Source organism: Vulpes vulpes, chromosome 1, assembly GCF_048418805.1.
Source record: "Vulpes vulpes isolate BD-2025 chromosome 1, VulVul3, whole genome shotgun sequence".
In the NCBI taxonomy this organism is placed as follows: domain Eukaryota; kingdom Metazoa; phylum Chordata; class Mammalia; order Carnivora; family Canidae; genus Vulpes; species Vulpes vulpes.
Window position 1 is genome coordinate 132,935,283 of NC_132780.1, and position 15,056 is coordinate 132,950,338.

General features: G+C 41.5%; 2 protein-coding genes across 14 annotated transcripts in view; one reads left to right on the forward strand and one right to left on the reverse strand.

Moving 5' to 3' along the window:
- Positions 1-92: 92 nt before the first annotated feature.
- Positions 93-8,613, reverse strand: TAF11 (TATA-box binding protein associated factor 11). 3 transcript variants are annotated; one of them, XM_025990777.2, is made up of 6 exons: positions 8,380-8,613; positions 7,175-7,871; positions 3,593-3,741; positions 1,884-1,971; positions 1,448-1,544; positions 93-791 (listed from the first exon to the last, which is right to left on the reverse strand). In XM_025990777.2, exons 2-6 carry the CDS (start codon positions 7,343-7,345, stop codon positions 661-663), a joined length of 636 nt encoding a protein of 211 aa, XP_025846562.1. In that variant the 5' UTR covers positions 7,346-7,871; positions 8,380-8,613; the 3' UTR covers positions 93-660. The 3 variants fall into 3 exon arrangements, with proteins under 3 accessions (XP_025846562.1, XP_072586693.1, XP_025846563.1); XM_072730592.1 differs by having other exon boundaries at positions 8,339-8,589; XM_025990778.2 differs by lacking the exon at positions 1,448-1,544 and having other exon boundaries at positions 231-791; positions 8,380-8,592.
- An 88-nt stretch (positions 8,614-8,701) lies between these two features.
- The window catches only part of ANKS1A (ankyrin repeat and sterile alpha motif domain containing 1A), a 179,939-nt gene continuing 173,584 nt past the window's right edge, over positions 8,702-15,056 (forward strand). For 8 of the 11 annotated variants that reach the window (XR_011995954.1, XM_072730517.1, XM_025990780.2 and 5 more), the window contains exon 1: positions 8,702-8,993. Coding sequence is in view for 9 of the 11 variants with exons in the window: in XM_072730517.1 (XP_072586618.1) it covers positions 8,803-8,993 (191 nt within the window). In the remaining 2 variants the exon portion in view is untranslated. Of the gene's footprint in view, positions 8,994-9,179; positions 9,951-15,056 lie in introns of those variants that run through there. The other 3 variants (XM_072730558.1, XM_072730550.1, XM_072730522.1) reach the window with 3 other exon arrangements.

Consider the following 15,056-nt stretch of genomic DNA (forward strand, 5'->3'; position numbering starts at 1 on the left):
AAAAGCCAAGACCAGTTTTATTCTGACACCAAAAAAGAATGATGAACTTCTCCCCATTCCAACCAACTAGACGTAAAATGAATACACATATGGCAAGTTGGAAAACAGTTTAATGATCACTCCCCAAAATCCATAGGAGAACTTTACACATTTACAAGGGCAAACTTTTCTGCTACTTCCATTATCACTGTGTTCTTCGTGGTAAAATATCTCGTGTCAAAAGCTTCTGGTAGTTTCATTTACTTAAAACCAGAGGGAGGAAACAACCTAAGTCACAGCAACTTCATGCTTCAGTGTGAAACTATCAAAGCTCTCTTAGAAAGGTTTTTCTCTCTGAAAGTAGCTTCCCTGTCTAGAAGATGCTTAAAGGCCCATGTACCTTCTTCCAACTAGCCAAGAAACAGTTAAATACCTCAAAATACCCAAAGAGGTCCCAATATTTAGTCAAGCATGTATGAAACAGGCTGCATGCCTTTTAGATGTGATGAATATCAGAGTTCTGAGAAAGACATTAAAAATCATCATGGAAAAAAAAAAAAAAAATCATCATGGAATCCTTGGAGGACTGAGATACTAAAGCACCAGTGCAAAAGTCTCATGTAGTAGGAAGTCCAGAACCAGTACTTCCTCCTTCAGTACCAGGCCTTTCTAGGCTTTGATCTAGAAAAAGATTATTTTTTTGTGCTTTGAGTTGGGGATCTGTCCCTTCGACTTTAACCTCCGAACAGCCTCCCTCATATGTTTGGGTTGTAGTGGTGGCATTTCTCCCCACTTCTCACACACATCCAGTGCTAAAAAAGAGGACAGGAGGAAAGCTTCATTGTCACACAAAGACTTCATATCACACAATCCATTTGAATCCTGTAATTCCCATTAACCCTTCTTAAGCTTGCTAAGGAAATAAACCAAGACATTTTCCCTTCTTAAGAGAATGCTATGAAACAGGTCATGTTAACTTTAGTATAATATATCATATCAGGCTTTATCATAGGCAACACTTTAAAACATATCTTCTGCTTGAAAAAATAAAACATTCCTCTGACAAGATTAGCAATACATAGTAGCCAGGTTCTTTCCTGACAGACAGAGGGCAGTTCCCATGGGTCATAACACTGGGGACTATACCTCATCCACCACACTGGTGAGCCCCCGTGATTGCTTTTCTTGTGTCTTTAATTTGGCATCAGAAATGAACAAAGTCCATTGGAGAAAAATAAGTTTGCTTCTGTCACCTGGGCTGAGGACAAGAATCAAAGGAGATTTCCCAGATGCTTCCTTGTCTCTGAGTATTAAAACTTTTGAGGAATAATGGTCATGCCCTCCTGAATACAAGGTGCCCCACTTGGTTTACTCCTAGTGCAAATGGAAACTCCCACAAGTACTCTAATAGGTCCCTTAGTATAGATCTTCTTGAAAATAAGACCACCAGAGTATCAATAATACTCACCTTCTTCTACCACTTCCCCGACAAAGACCTTGGAAATACCAGACATAGCGATAACGACATTCTGAGACACAGAGGTTCCAGTGATGGACTGGATCAGCTTGAAAGAAGGACAAAGACCATGAATTAAGATAGTCAAGAACTGGTTTTGGAATACAGTACCCTTAAGAGTTTTTCTCAGTGCTAAAGGCTGGATGCTGAAATTAAGACTATTAAAACAAGGATTTGGGTGTACAGTGACTTACTCTGTATGTAGAGACCGTATCCTTATAATATAAAACTCCCAATTCCTAATTGAGGGGCATGTTACTTTTATTTTCCTGCATGAATGATCCACCTGTTTGACTAACACATCACTCAAAATGCCAATGGACATAGCTCATGCATCTAGTTCAGCTCTCAAATTTGATGGAAATGAAGTGTGGTAGTCCATTCTTACCCTTTTAATGGCTGCCTTAGGGAAAGCTGACCGGCGATACATTTCATAACGGTTCAGCTGCTCCTCCGAAAAAGAAGAAACCAGGATTCTAGACAAAGATTCAGGTAATTAAAGTGGCTTACAAGAATGAATGCTTAAGATATATTATTACATCAATAAAAGCAAGTTTCGGACAATTAGTGAATTTTCAAGGGGTCAATAGCATTAGGCTTGGTGCATACAAGGAATGAAGATAAAATATTTTTATTCTTAAGGAACTTGAGAAAAAGTGAAAATACAACTTCCTTTCTACTTCATTAAGCATAAAAACTTGAATAACAATGTTGGGTCACTATATAATATACTATCTAGATTGTATTTTCAGCACTTTGCTCTCTCTCCTCATAACTCTATACCTTTACTACACATTGATGGTAAACATTTGATACATAAATTTATATTCAAACCAGTAGTTTTCAACATTAATAGATTTGGGGGAAAATATTTGTAAAATATATGGAAAGTGATTAATACTTTCAAATAAATAAAAAGATGGCTATATTAATTTAGAAAACGAGCAAAGGACATGAATAGGGAATTTGCAAAAATACCAATGGCCAATACAGAAAAAAATTAACCTTCATTATTAACTAAAGAAATTAAAATTGATAAAATAACATTTTCATGAATCAGACAAGTATTATAAAGCACAGTATTAGTAAGAATGGGAGGATACAAAAACTCATACCTGCTGGTAGAGTGTTAAGTGAACAACCTTTCTGGAAAAGAATTTGGAAATGTGTATGAAGAGCCTTTGAAAATATTCATACCGTTTGAACTGGCAATTCACTTCTAGGAGTTTATTTAGGAAATAAATGGACAAGTATGTGAAATGTGCTCAAAGATACTTGTCATAATGTTGTCAAAAGAAAAAAAAAAGGAACTATAGGGGTTATTTATCTGCATAATGGAATATAACGAAGCCACTGCAATTGAGGATTTATGGGCATATTTACTGACAAGAAAATATTTAGCTACACATATCAAACATTAAAAACAAATCTGAAAACAACAACAACCAAAACCCCCAAATCTGAAGAAGTATATAAGCAAATATATATCCGGGGTTACTCTGGGTGGTGGGATTATAGGTAATTATTTTTTCCATTTTTCTGTATTCTCTGAATAATTTCCAACAAGCCCATACTACTTTTATAATCAGAAAACACAGTGAGGGGTGCCTGGCTGGCTCAGCCCAGTGGAATGTGTGACTCTTGATCTAGGGCTTGTGGGTTTGAGCCCCATGTTGGGTGTAGAGATTACTTAAAAATAAAATCTTAAAAAGAAAACAACCCCCAAACACTACAATGAAGCTACTTCCAAGTAAAGAAAATTATGACCTAGATATATAATTACTGATATGGAAATCATTCACCATATATAATATGAAAAACAGGTTACAAATAGTAATATCTTTGAAAAAAATTCTAGATATGTATGTATAGAAAATATCTTGGAGACTATATACCAAAATATGAACAGTGTTTATCTCTGGTAATAAAGTGATATCTTTCTTTTTACTTATATTTCCTAAAATGTAACATAGGATATTTGCTTTATTTTCTTTTGAATATAAAAAAGTAAAAAAAAATTAAAGGCCAAAGAAACTAACTTTGTGTGGTCAAATTAGAGCCTTGGAATGGGGAAAAAAAAATCACAAAGTGACTTACTGCATCTTTTGAATCTCATCTTCATCCACTTTTTGCTTCTTCTCTTTCTTTTCTTTGGTATCTATTTTTATTTTTTTGGCTGCAGGAGTAAGCAAAGAGGAGTCTTCCCTTTCAACTGCTGTTAAATCTGAGATGTCCTGATTCTTGAGCTGAAAAGACAAAAGAAACCCTTTTATATATATATTCAAGCCTACATTCCAGACTTGGGCAAGGTAAGAGTTCATTCACATTACAACACAACAAACCTATTATTCAGTAGTTTTTTGGTCCCAAGCCCTGGCTGTGCCATCACACGTAAGACACACTCTCTCTCCTAGAGAAGTTTATAGCTCAGCTGTGTAATCCAGTTTTCCAGTTTAGCTATGATCATAGCTTTAGTATGTATTCACAAAAGAAACGATGTGCCAAAGATAATGAAAACCACTCTGCCTCCTTGAGCCCACTTTCCTGACCTCACTCTTTAGAGGGGATGTCAGAAAAGTCCTCTCCAACCAGCCAGCTCTTCTGCCTCTAAATCTATAGAACTCTTTATTGCTGATGATTCCATCTGGAAAGAACATTAAAAAGGAGGCACCTTCCCATCAAAACAGTGTTTCTTTGGATTTGGAAATTTTAGTAATTTTTTAAAAAAGTCATTTCTACCCTCAGCTAGGGCTTGAACTCATGACCCTGAGATCAAGAGTCCCATGTTCTACCTATTGAGCCAGCCAGGCGCCCCTGGATTTGGAACTTAAAAGTGAGCTTCTCTAACAGGTAGTGCTCTTCTCTTCCTATCTTTCATTCTACTGTATCATACTAATATTTATTTCCCATTGCTAGACTGAAAACTTTTTTTTAAAAGATTTTATTTATTTATTTATTCATGAGAGACACAGAGAAAAGCAGAGACATAGGCAGAGGGAGGAGCAGGCTCCATGCAGGGAGCTCAATGTGGGATTCGATCCCGGGTTTCCAGGATCATGCCCTGAGCCAAAGGCAGATGTTTAACTGCTGAGCCACCCAGGCGTCCCCTAGACTGAAAACTTTTTGAAGATAGATTTCTTATTAATCTCTCCCCACATAAGCATTTAACATAAATTTACTCGTACTAGATGTTTAATAGCAATTAAAATCCAAATTCATCCTCTCCATCTTAATGTAAGATCAAAAGACACAACAAACCTCATTAATGGGATTTAATCTGTTTTCCCTAAAGAGGAACTCACATAAACTCATACAGGAATATGAGGGGGCAGGTGAAAGTGAAGGTAGTATATCTTTAAAAAACCTTTCCATTTCTTCTCTAGTTATTTAATACATATTTTCTAACCTCTTTGTGCTTTAATTTTGGTGATTTATATTTTCCTTAAAAATGAGCCATTTTTCTTAGACATTAAAATTTATTTGGCCTAAACTTGAACATCAAGTATTTCTGGTTTGTTCTGTTCTTCTCGTTTCTTGAGTTGGGTGCTTATCTCCTGTTTGTTAACAAAAATATAGAAAGCTATGAATTTTTCTGTAAATAAGGTATTGGCCAAAGCCCATAGGATTTGATGTCATGTTCTCTTTGTTAATTTCTTTAAGGGCTATTTTTATTTTTTATTTATTTTTTAATATGTTATTTATTTATTTATTTATTTATGAGAGACACAGAGAGAGGCAGAGGCACAGGCAGAGGGAGAAGCAAGCCCCCTGCAAGGAGCCTGATTCAGGACTCCATCTCAGATCCCAGGATTAGGACCTGAGCCGAAGACAGACGCTCAACTGCTGAGCTATCCAGGCAACCGAAGGGCTATTTTTTAAAAAAGATTTTATTTATTTGAGAGAGACAGATAATGCATGAGCAGGGGGAGAGGGGCAGAGGAAGAATCAGACTGCCTGCTGAACAGGGAGTTGAGGTGGGGCTCAATCCCAGGATCCTGAGTTCATGACCTGAATCAACGGCAGACCCTCACTGACTGAGCCACCCAGGCACCGCATCTAAGGGCTATTTAAAAAAAACAGTTTAAAATATTCAGGTGTGGGATCCCTGGGTGGTGTAGTGGTTTAGCGTCTGCGTTTGGCCCAGGGCGTGATCCTGGAGACCCGGGATCGAATCCCACGTTGGGCTTCCTGCATGGAGCCTGCTCCTCCCTCTGCCTACGTCTCTGCCTCTCTCTCTCTCTCTCTATCATGAATAAATAAAATCTTAAAAAAATAAAATAAAATATTCAGGTGCTAGTTTTTTGGGGGGGAGTGGAGATGGGGAGAAGCTTTTTGTTGTAAGTTTTAGGATTATTGCAGGATGTGGCCTGTTTGATTTCTACTTTTAAGAATTTGTGTTTTTCTTTATGGTTTGGTATATGGTCAAGTTTTATTTTTTTTTAAATTCTTTTTTTTTTAATTTTTATTTATTTATGATAGTCACAGAGAGAGAGAGAGAGAGGCAGAGACACAGGCAGAGGGAGAAGCAGGCTCCATGCACCAGGAGCCTGACGTGGGATTCGATCCCGCGTCTCCAGGATCGCGCCCTGGGCCAAAGGCAGGCGCCAAACCTCTGCGCCACCCAGGGATCCCTATGGTCAAGTTTTAAAAAGTATTTCAGGAATACAAAAAAAAGTCCTCTGTTGGGTGCAAATTTCTGTATGTAGTGAGCTATTTATGGAACTAAGTCAATTATTCAAATCTTCTCTGTCCTTCAGATCTGTTTTCAAGGCTCTTTCTTGAAATAGCCTCAGCCCATTTTTCTTTTTCTAGAACTTCTTTATATATCTTGATGCAACTTAATGCTCTGAAAGGCTGTTTCTGTTTAATAGGATGCCCTCCCTTATGACCTCTATAAGTCCCTAAGAACCTCTAAGACCCCAAGATTTTATTTCTAGAAATGGAACAGAGAGAACGGAGATTCTGGTTCCCTGACTGATGCTCAGTTAGACAACACTGCTGAGCTCTTGGGGTGGCACAATGCATGGGTTTGGTGTTTTAATGCTATAGAGACCCTTGGACATTAGCACCCAGGTCAATGCAGTAGTTAAATGTTGGAAGGAGTAAAAACGTGACTAACCCAGTAAGTCCCTCAGAGTCTCCATTGAACGATTCTGCAGCATGTAATGACAAAGTTATGCTTGAGCAACATATAGGAGAAACCATATTTCGGTCAAAGGGCTTCTAGGAATCCTGGCTTCTAGCTCTTGCATTAAGTCTTAGTGTGACATCAGGACCCAATTCTTCACCAGGAAAACCAAGAGGCTATGCCAAAGTCCCTGAGGGGCGCCTGGGTGGCTTCCTGAGTAGGGAAGGAGGCGACTCTTGATCTCACCGTCGTGTTCAAGTCCCACCTTGGGGGTAGAGTTTACGTAAAAAAAAAAAAAAAAAATCCCTTATAAGTAGCCTTGCCAGGTAAGGGCAAGGATTAAAAGTATTAAACCCAATGGCTAGGTCTCTGGAACCGAAGCAGCATTAAAGTTTTGTCTCTTCCCTCTCCCCGCCCACCTTTGCATATCTAGAGAGTTATGGTGAGTTAGAGTTTTATCTTAGCTTGGAGGGACCAACCAGGAAGGCGGTCGGGCGAGCACTAAAAATCTCGGAATACTCCTCTAGCCTCATCAACACTTCCCTCCCTACCTCGCCTTCTTCGGCCGTGGCTTCCTTCAAGTCCCCATCTCCGTCCACGTCAGTTTCCTCCGGGATTCCGTCAGTATCTGTAGGCCCGGGGACCCCGGGAGCAGCGGCCGTTTCATCTGACTCCCTTGCCTCTCCACCTTTTTCCGTGGGCGACTCGCAGGCATTATCCATAGCGGTAAGAAAAAGAGCGGAGAGATCGCCCTCCTGTCTGATCCTGGAGCTCACGCACGACCTACTGGAGCACAGCAGCCCCGAAGCTTACTTCCTGTCGTCGCTCTGTGATGACATCACTCCTACCGCTCCTCGGAGGGGACAGTTTGAAGCACGTTTAGAGTACTTCAGGACTCCCTTTTAACTCTGATTCGGTGACGGTTGGAGAGGGATGACTGAGGTTACAGAATTCAGTTTGTGGATTTTCCACACTGGGAAAGAAGAGCTGTGTTGCTTACTGAAGGACTTTTTTTTCTCTTTTTTCCCCTCCGTTCTGCCTTTCCAAAAACGAAGTTAACTGCTTAATCCGCTTTTCTCAGAGTCAAGTTTGGGGGAGGGAGAAAACTCAATTCCATTGTACGCGGGTGTGGTGGGATGCGGCTACCTGGTAAATTTATAGGCGGGGACACAGCTTCGTACATTTCAATTGGTTAGCGATCGTGGGCCTGTGTGAATCGCCAGCATTTCTCTTCGGTTCCTTATGCACCTTAAAAAAAAAAAAAAAAAGTCATATAGCTCGAACAGAATTGATCCAACCCATTTATTCACGCCACAACTGTTGAGCGCCTACTTCGAGCTAGGGACAGTTCTAGTAGCAACAACACATAGTTTCTACCCGCATAAGTGATTTTTCAATTCACCGGTCCTAAAGATCGAGGTCGGTTTTACAAACCTGACTTCTTAGGTCAGTTTGGTTAATCTCATCAAAAGGAGAGGAAACAGAATCTACTGGGAAGGGAGGTCTTGTCTTTGCATATTTCACTTTAACGTGCCATTTCAGAGATTGGGACCATCAAGAAGTGGAGGGATTTTTATTCAAAAATTTTCCTCTCTCCCCTCATTGAGGTAAGTGGGGCATTCTATTCACCTCTGTATCACTAGGCCCCCACATACACCACATATTTAATTTATGCGTGCTGAAAGAACGGACTTGGAAATGTAGGTGGGCGTTACCATATTTCTCTCTTTGTCTCCACGCTGCCTGGGTGAATTACCGTATTTCCTGTCCTGTGGGCTCCCAAAACCTTTGGGGAAGGAGCGCACTTCGGGAGGCGCATACAGGTGGACTCCGTTTGTCCCCTTCCACCCGTACAGCGGGAATCTACAAGTCGCTTTCCTCTTGCGGCTGGAGGCCTATCTCCGCACTCCGGGGTCCACTTCCAGCGGCCCAAAGCCACCTGCGCCCGCCGGCCGAGCCCCGCCCAGCTAGGTGGGCAAGGGGGCGGGGCGTGGGGGCGCGGTGACGCGTGACGCCAGATCCCGGAAGTGACGCGCTCCTGGGGCGAAAAGGCGGGGGGAGGGGGGTGGTGTCCCCGGCCGGTTTGGGGGGTGCGTTGCCCGGAGACGGAAAGTTTGGGAGCAGGAGCAGGCTCGGCCGCAGCCCTGGGAAGGGGGTCCCGGGGGCGGTGGCCCTGGGGATGGGGAAGGAGCAGGAGCTGCTGGAGGCGGCCCGCACCGGGCACCTCCCGGCCGTGGAGAAGCTGCTGTCCGGGAAGCGGCTGTCCTCGGGCTTCGGGGGTGGCGGCGGCGGCAGCGGCTCCTCCGGGAGCGGCGGCGGCGGCGGCGGCGGCCTCGGGTCCTCCAGCCATCCCCTCTCCAGTCTGCTCAGGTGAGGAACGCGCCGGGGCCGGACAGCCGCCCGGGGATCCCCTCTCCCCCGCCTGTCGCCTGGGTCTCGAGAGGTCCGCGCTCCGGGGAGCCGTTCGGGTGGTTCGCGGGGCCCGCCGGCCGGGGGCGGGCGGCCCACGGGGCGAGGGGCGCGGGTGCAGGTTCGCGCGGCGCCGGGCTGCCGTCTGGCGTCCCGACTCGGCTGTGGAGAATGGTGGGAGTGCCCGGCGGCAGCCTCCGCCGCCGCATGGCACCGCCTGGCTTCCCCTCGCCCGCCGTCGGGTGCCCGCTGTCGCATCTCCCACGGCGCTTCAGAGCAAAGGAATATTCATTTTAAATCTCCCTCACCTCGTGCAGAAACTCCCACGCCTTGCAGAATCTCGCCGGTCCCCTGGAGGGGATGCTCATGATTTCCTTCTTTTGGGAACTTGGAATCTTCCACCACGCCCCACGGGACCTGGCTTTTGTTGTTTATGTTAAAATTGTGTCCGGATTTGCCACGTCCCGAGTGTTCTTTTAGCCCCTCTGGTGCTTGGAGCTTAGATTCTAGTGCGTTGTAATGAACCTCGTTGGATTAGTCTGCGAAGTGGCGTATGCAGGATTCATCAAGGGGTTTATTCGTCAAGAAACAAAGCTTTAGAAAGAGTGATTTCGGAAACTGAGGGGTGTTTTAAACTTTTCTGAGGTCTGTTGTTAAACACTTGAATCTGGAGCTATCTGGATTCAGAGGAGAAGGTCACTTTTGCCTGGATTGGAGGGGGAGTTGGAGGTGCTTTGTCAGTGTGAGTAAAATGTGTTGGTCAGCAGCACTTTCATTGCCTGTTTTCTTTTCCTTCCTTGTTCTTTTGAGGTTTTCAAGAAGTGGAAGTTCATTTAGAAATGGCTTCGCTGGCTTTTGTTCCCTATTAGTTTACGTAACTTCAGTTCCAGTGAGTTTGGACCAAAGCAGCCTAAGGAGGTAATAAATGTTAGGTATTAAGCACTAAGTACAAGCCCAGGTCTACACAGGAAGGTTTTTAAGTAGCCGTGTAAGGGGCATCTGGGTGGCTCAAATGGTCGGATGTCTGCCTTTGGCTCAGGTCAAGATCCAGGGATCGAGTCCCACCTTGTGCTCCCTGCTCTGCCCACTCATGCTCCCGCTCTCTCTGAAATAAATAGTCTTTAAAAAAAAAAAAATAAGTGAATAAAAAGCAGTGTAAGAGAAGAACTCTCCCCAGGAGTTCTTTCGTGGAAGCTAAAACCAGTGCTATTTGCCACAGTTTCTCTAGCCCCTAGAACAATGTTGCCACACAGTTGGTACTCAGGATTCATTGAATAAATAGAAGTATCAATTAAAGGATGACAGATTTCTAAATAGACTCATGGTGGTACTGGCAGTAATTGTTAGTAGTTCAGAGAAATGAGATATAACTTTGGGAGTGAGGTGGAGATCAGAGCTTCCAGGAGAAGTACTTCAGCTGGCTTGAGGGATGTGAGGATTTAGAGTAGGTGAAGTTACAGTGAGAGCATTCCAGGCTGGCAAGCCATGATCAGAGGCACAGAAGCAGGAAAGGAAACTTATCTGGTGCTAGTGGGGCACTAGAAGAACTTCCTGCTGGAGCCTTGAGTGGTTGGGCATGATAAAGGGTGATAGTAATGAATGGTTACACTTCCATCTTTTAGAGTGACTTAGTCTTTCTTATGTTTATAGTCCCAGTTCCTAGATCAGTGCCTGACAACTCATGGGTGTTCAATAGATGTACTTTGAACACATGCATTGGGTTTGGAATCTTTCCTGGATTACTTTGATATTTCTGCACTTCTGATGTCCGAGAGATGAGAGAAAGACTATACAAGTTTGGAGGTGCCTGTCTCTAATTAGATGAATAATGTAGCTTTTGGAAGTTTGCCAGAGATACCTTAACCCTTAATATATCCTGCTGAAGTGAGAAACTTCCACATATCTCCCGCCTTCAAGGATGGGTCAGATTACTCTTACTGGTGACATTCAGAGACTTGAAATTTTGCTGAAGATTTAACTGCCCTGTGGTTAATCAAGACTGGGAAATCTTTGTTGACTACAGTGTTTTTACTTTTGGCCTCATGCTAATATATCCACTCTCTGTCATAAAGTGTAGATGGTGTCTCCATTTCCATGCATAAGAGTGTTGACTCCTGACTTGCTCTTGTATCTCTTGTAGAGATGGCCTCAGAGCTGCCTTAGCCTCTCATCCCTGTGATTCCTATGGGCAGGGAGGATCTGCAGGCGCTAGTTACACTAGGTGTGTCATTAATTAGAGATGATTCTGGTTCAACCTAGTGAAAGATTTCTGAGCAAATGACACTCTGTATATAAATAGTCCCCAGGTCAGCATGTCCTTCCTTTTTAGGTTTGGAAATAGTAGAGGGTAGGTTCCCTGTGCCCACACTCCCCACCTCTAAGGACCTCACAAAAGCTGTGGAATCATAGCTTCAGATCTGGCCTTTGCATTAGCTGTCATGTCTTACCCTCACTAGTGCAGCTAACTGCAACCTGTGTTTGTCCAGCTGTTTGAGTGACCAAGTAAGGCTGGCAAGAATGGGAGCTTACAGCTGTAGTGGATATAAATGTTCTAAACCACATGTGTGTTTTTCTGTTCATCCACCCCAGTTCCACAAAGGTTTTGTGTTTATTCTTAAGCTACAAAATGCTCCCCTCTCACCCCATTTCTTTACTCTTACACTTCTTGGACTTAGGTCTTAACCCTCCCTAATGGCCCTAATACAGATCTCTCAGGCTTCTACTTCTTTGGAACCTATCATCTCTAGTGTACAGTAGCTTATCGGCTCATACTTTACCTGCCTACCTTTCATAGTTTATTGCTGTGGCCTGTCAGTATAATGTTTGCATATAGTAACGCTCACCAACGGAGAATATACCTGAGAATCAGATAGTCCGCAAAAACTTCTACTAGGAAAAAAAAAAAGTTGTTACAAACTTCCTATCTTTCTGCCCTTCACTTATTTACTGCACGTTTATTCAGAGGCAGATAGTATAATGCTCAAGACCACTTGTTTTGCAGTCAGACTGCATGAATTCACAGAGTACTGCCACTGCTGCCTAGCTGCTTGAGTTTATACAAATTGCTCAGCTACTTGAAGCCTCAATTTCTTTATCTGCAAAACGGGGACATTATTGTGTGCCTTATAGGTATCATCTTGGATACTGTGTGTAAGACATTTCCACAGTTCTGGCACATTGTAAGTGCTCACTGTTAACCATCTTCAGTTCAGCACATACAGTTTTGTTGTACTGCCCCTGCTGTGTGCAAAGTACCCTTCCAGACATATTATAAATTGTGTTCTTTCACATTTGGGTATGTGTTTTCTGGACTATGGCAGATTAGAAACAGTAAATAAAGAAGAGAGCCTGTTTAGGTAGGCACATCAGTGCTGTTCATTTATCTAGTGTTTATCCATCATCTACTTTGTGCTAGGCTGATTGCTAGATGCACTGCAAAGTTTAGCTCAGACCTGGCGCATAGTAGGAACTTTATGAAAATTACCCCCTCTCTTGATACGTGGTCTGTTTCCTTACAGCATTTATAGCAGTATGTCTGTGTGACAGATCGACAAAATAAGAGACAGAAAAAGCAATTAAAATCTATCATAATTTTTCCCACCTCAGTAATTTGAGACTATTAACATAGATGAGCATATCTTATACACTTGCTCAATCCCCAGGCATCACTGTATTGTAATTTAGTGTTGTAACTGCTGTTTATTATGGCTCTTAGCCATCAAATACAGATTAAATTATGTTCAGTGTAGCATGTTAATGAAACTAGGAGAGACAGATTTTAGTTTTTTTTATCCAATATGATTCAAATAAAAATTTTATTACTTAAAAGGACAAGCAATAGATTATTTAGAAAGCATAGTTATCTAAAATGTCTAGTCCTAGAAAGGCTCTGGATGGCATGGATTTTGCTTTATATAATATTACCTCATTTTCTGATTGTTGAACAGATGCATGCCTTTAGTTGGTACCCTGAGACAGACACTTCGTTAAACTTCTTTTTAACTCATGGTATTTTTCAGCCCTGGGTACAAATTTTTGTGTAATGCAGAGTTTGATATGTTGATGGTCATACTGAGACTACTGATTTCCAGGAAAGCAAATTTTAAATGAGAAGGCAGTAAGATTTGAGTTAGAAGTGAATTCTATCAACTAAAGGGCCAAAAGACCTGACAAAAGGAAATGTTACAGGAAAACATCATGTATTACCTTAAAACTATATTGAATTATGAACTAAATACTGATATATATGAACAATGTAAAGCGAAATGCATTCCCAGGGGTTCAGAAGCTTAGAGAAACAAAACCAAAGGCTAGGATTGAGGAGTAGATTGTGTCATGGTTTAGGAGAATTCTATACTTAATTTCTCAAGCATGAGAAGAGCGAACAAGAAAAGAAGCCAAAGAGACTTAGTGGAGAAATTGGAAAATTTATAGACAGTAGCAATAAATGTGGCTATAAATTTTAGTTTTTGCTCTACCATTTGGTGTGTATGGGGGGAGACTATCCAGAAATAGTCACGAGTTTGCCAAAAATATGAAATATTTTTTGAAATAAGGAATGAAGAATGAAAACTTTTGAAAAATGGACCCCACTTTGGGAACCATAAAAAGTTCTTCCAATATCAGAATATATGACAACTTATTCATTGTTTTTAAGAAAGATTCCTAATGTTTATGTCAGGAATTCAGACTTAAAAAAAGAAAGAATGGTTAACATAACCATTCCATTACAGTGGTCCTTCATTCACCCCCTCGAATGGATGTGTTGCTTGGAAATGATAATGACATGACAGGTTTTCTCATGCTGGCCCTGCTACTTTTGCCCTTCTCTCGTGCCAGATTTCTTTTGAATATGCCTAAGTTGAGCAAAAATGATTTTAACATCCTAAGGAGTAGGACAGTGCTGACCAAGAATTGTAGAATGTGAAGTCCTGAATGAAGGAAAATCTCATGGGCTTGTGTGATTTAAGTTCTAATTCTTCCAAGAGAATGCAACAAAACAAACAAAACACAATTATCCATTAGGATAACCATTTTCTAGATCTTACACTAAGCCTTCCTAATTCATTAAAAATGATTTTTGAAGAACTTCCTAATATATATCTGTTAAGTATGATTTTATTGGGATAGGAGTCCTTTTCCTTATTTTGGAATTGCTGTGCATTTTTGCTTTCTTTAAAGCAAAGTATGACTTTGTGTGATTATTTTATATGCAAAAATAGTGCCTAATCTTAAACTGAGTAAGGCATGTAATTGTAGAAAAAGATAATTTAACAGAAATTTGAAAAGTCAGACATCTCTTTTTCTGAATTCTCCAATTGAAGTTCAGTTTTTACTGTCTTAGTTACAAATTAGAGACTGGGTACAGTGAAACAATCTTGTGGTCTAAAGATTTTGATTTGTATCCAGTAAACTTCAGCATGTTCACTTGTCCTGGGAGATTATGGTCCCAGGTGAAAGTTGCATGGGTGGCCAGAAAAATCCCTTCAGAAGATTCCTTTTTTTCCTCTTGGTTTGTTCACCCCAAACAGCTGTGAATTTTGGTTTGCAAAAAGGAAGTCGAGGCTATTTCTACCCTAGTTTTCAGCAGGGAAAGTAAATCACTGGGTTTTATAGCTCAGAGAGACACCAAGGAAACCCCAAAAGTAGATAGTGGAGAGTTTGTTCTTGGAAATGTCAGGCTCTCCTGTGGGTAGGAACTTGGTCTCTTCTGGACAGCTCTCAGAAAATGTTCCCCACACTGATTTCCAAAAGATTACTGGGAGATTTTTTGTGGTACCGAAAATTATATTGTTAAATTCATAGAACATCTTCAAGTAACTTTGGTGTGGTTAGAGTTAATGGTGGTAATACTAGAAATTATATGTTATGGCTTCATATTTATCCTTTCTTAGTAATTTGTAGATCAAGTTTGTTTAGTTTACAAATCAAAAAAAAAAGTTTTTCAAACAAGTCCATTTTCTCTGCTTCATTTGTGATGTTATTACCACTATTAAAAATGGTGGAGATGGTCCAGGAAGCTGA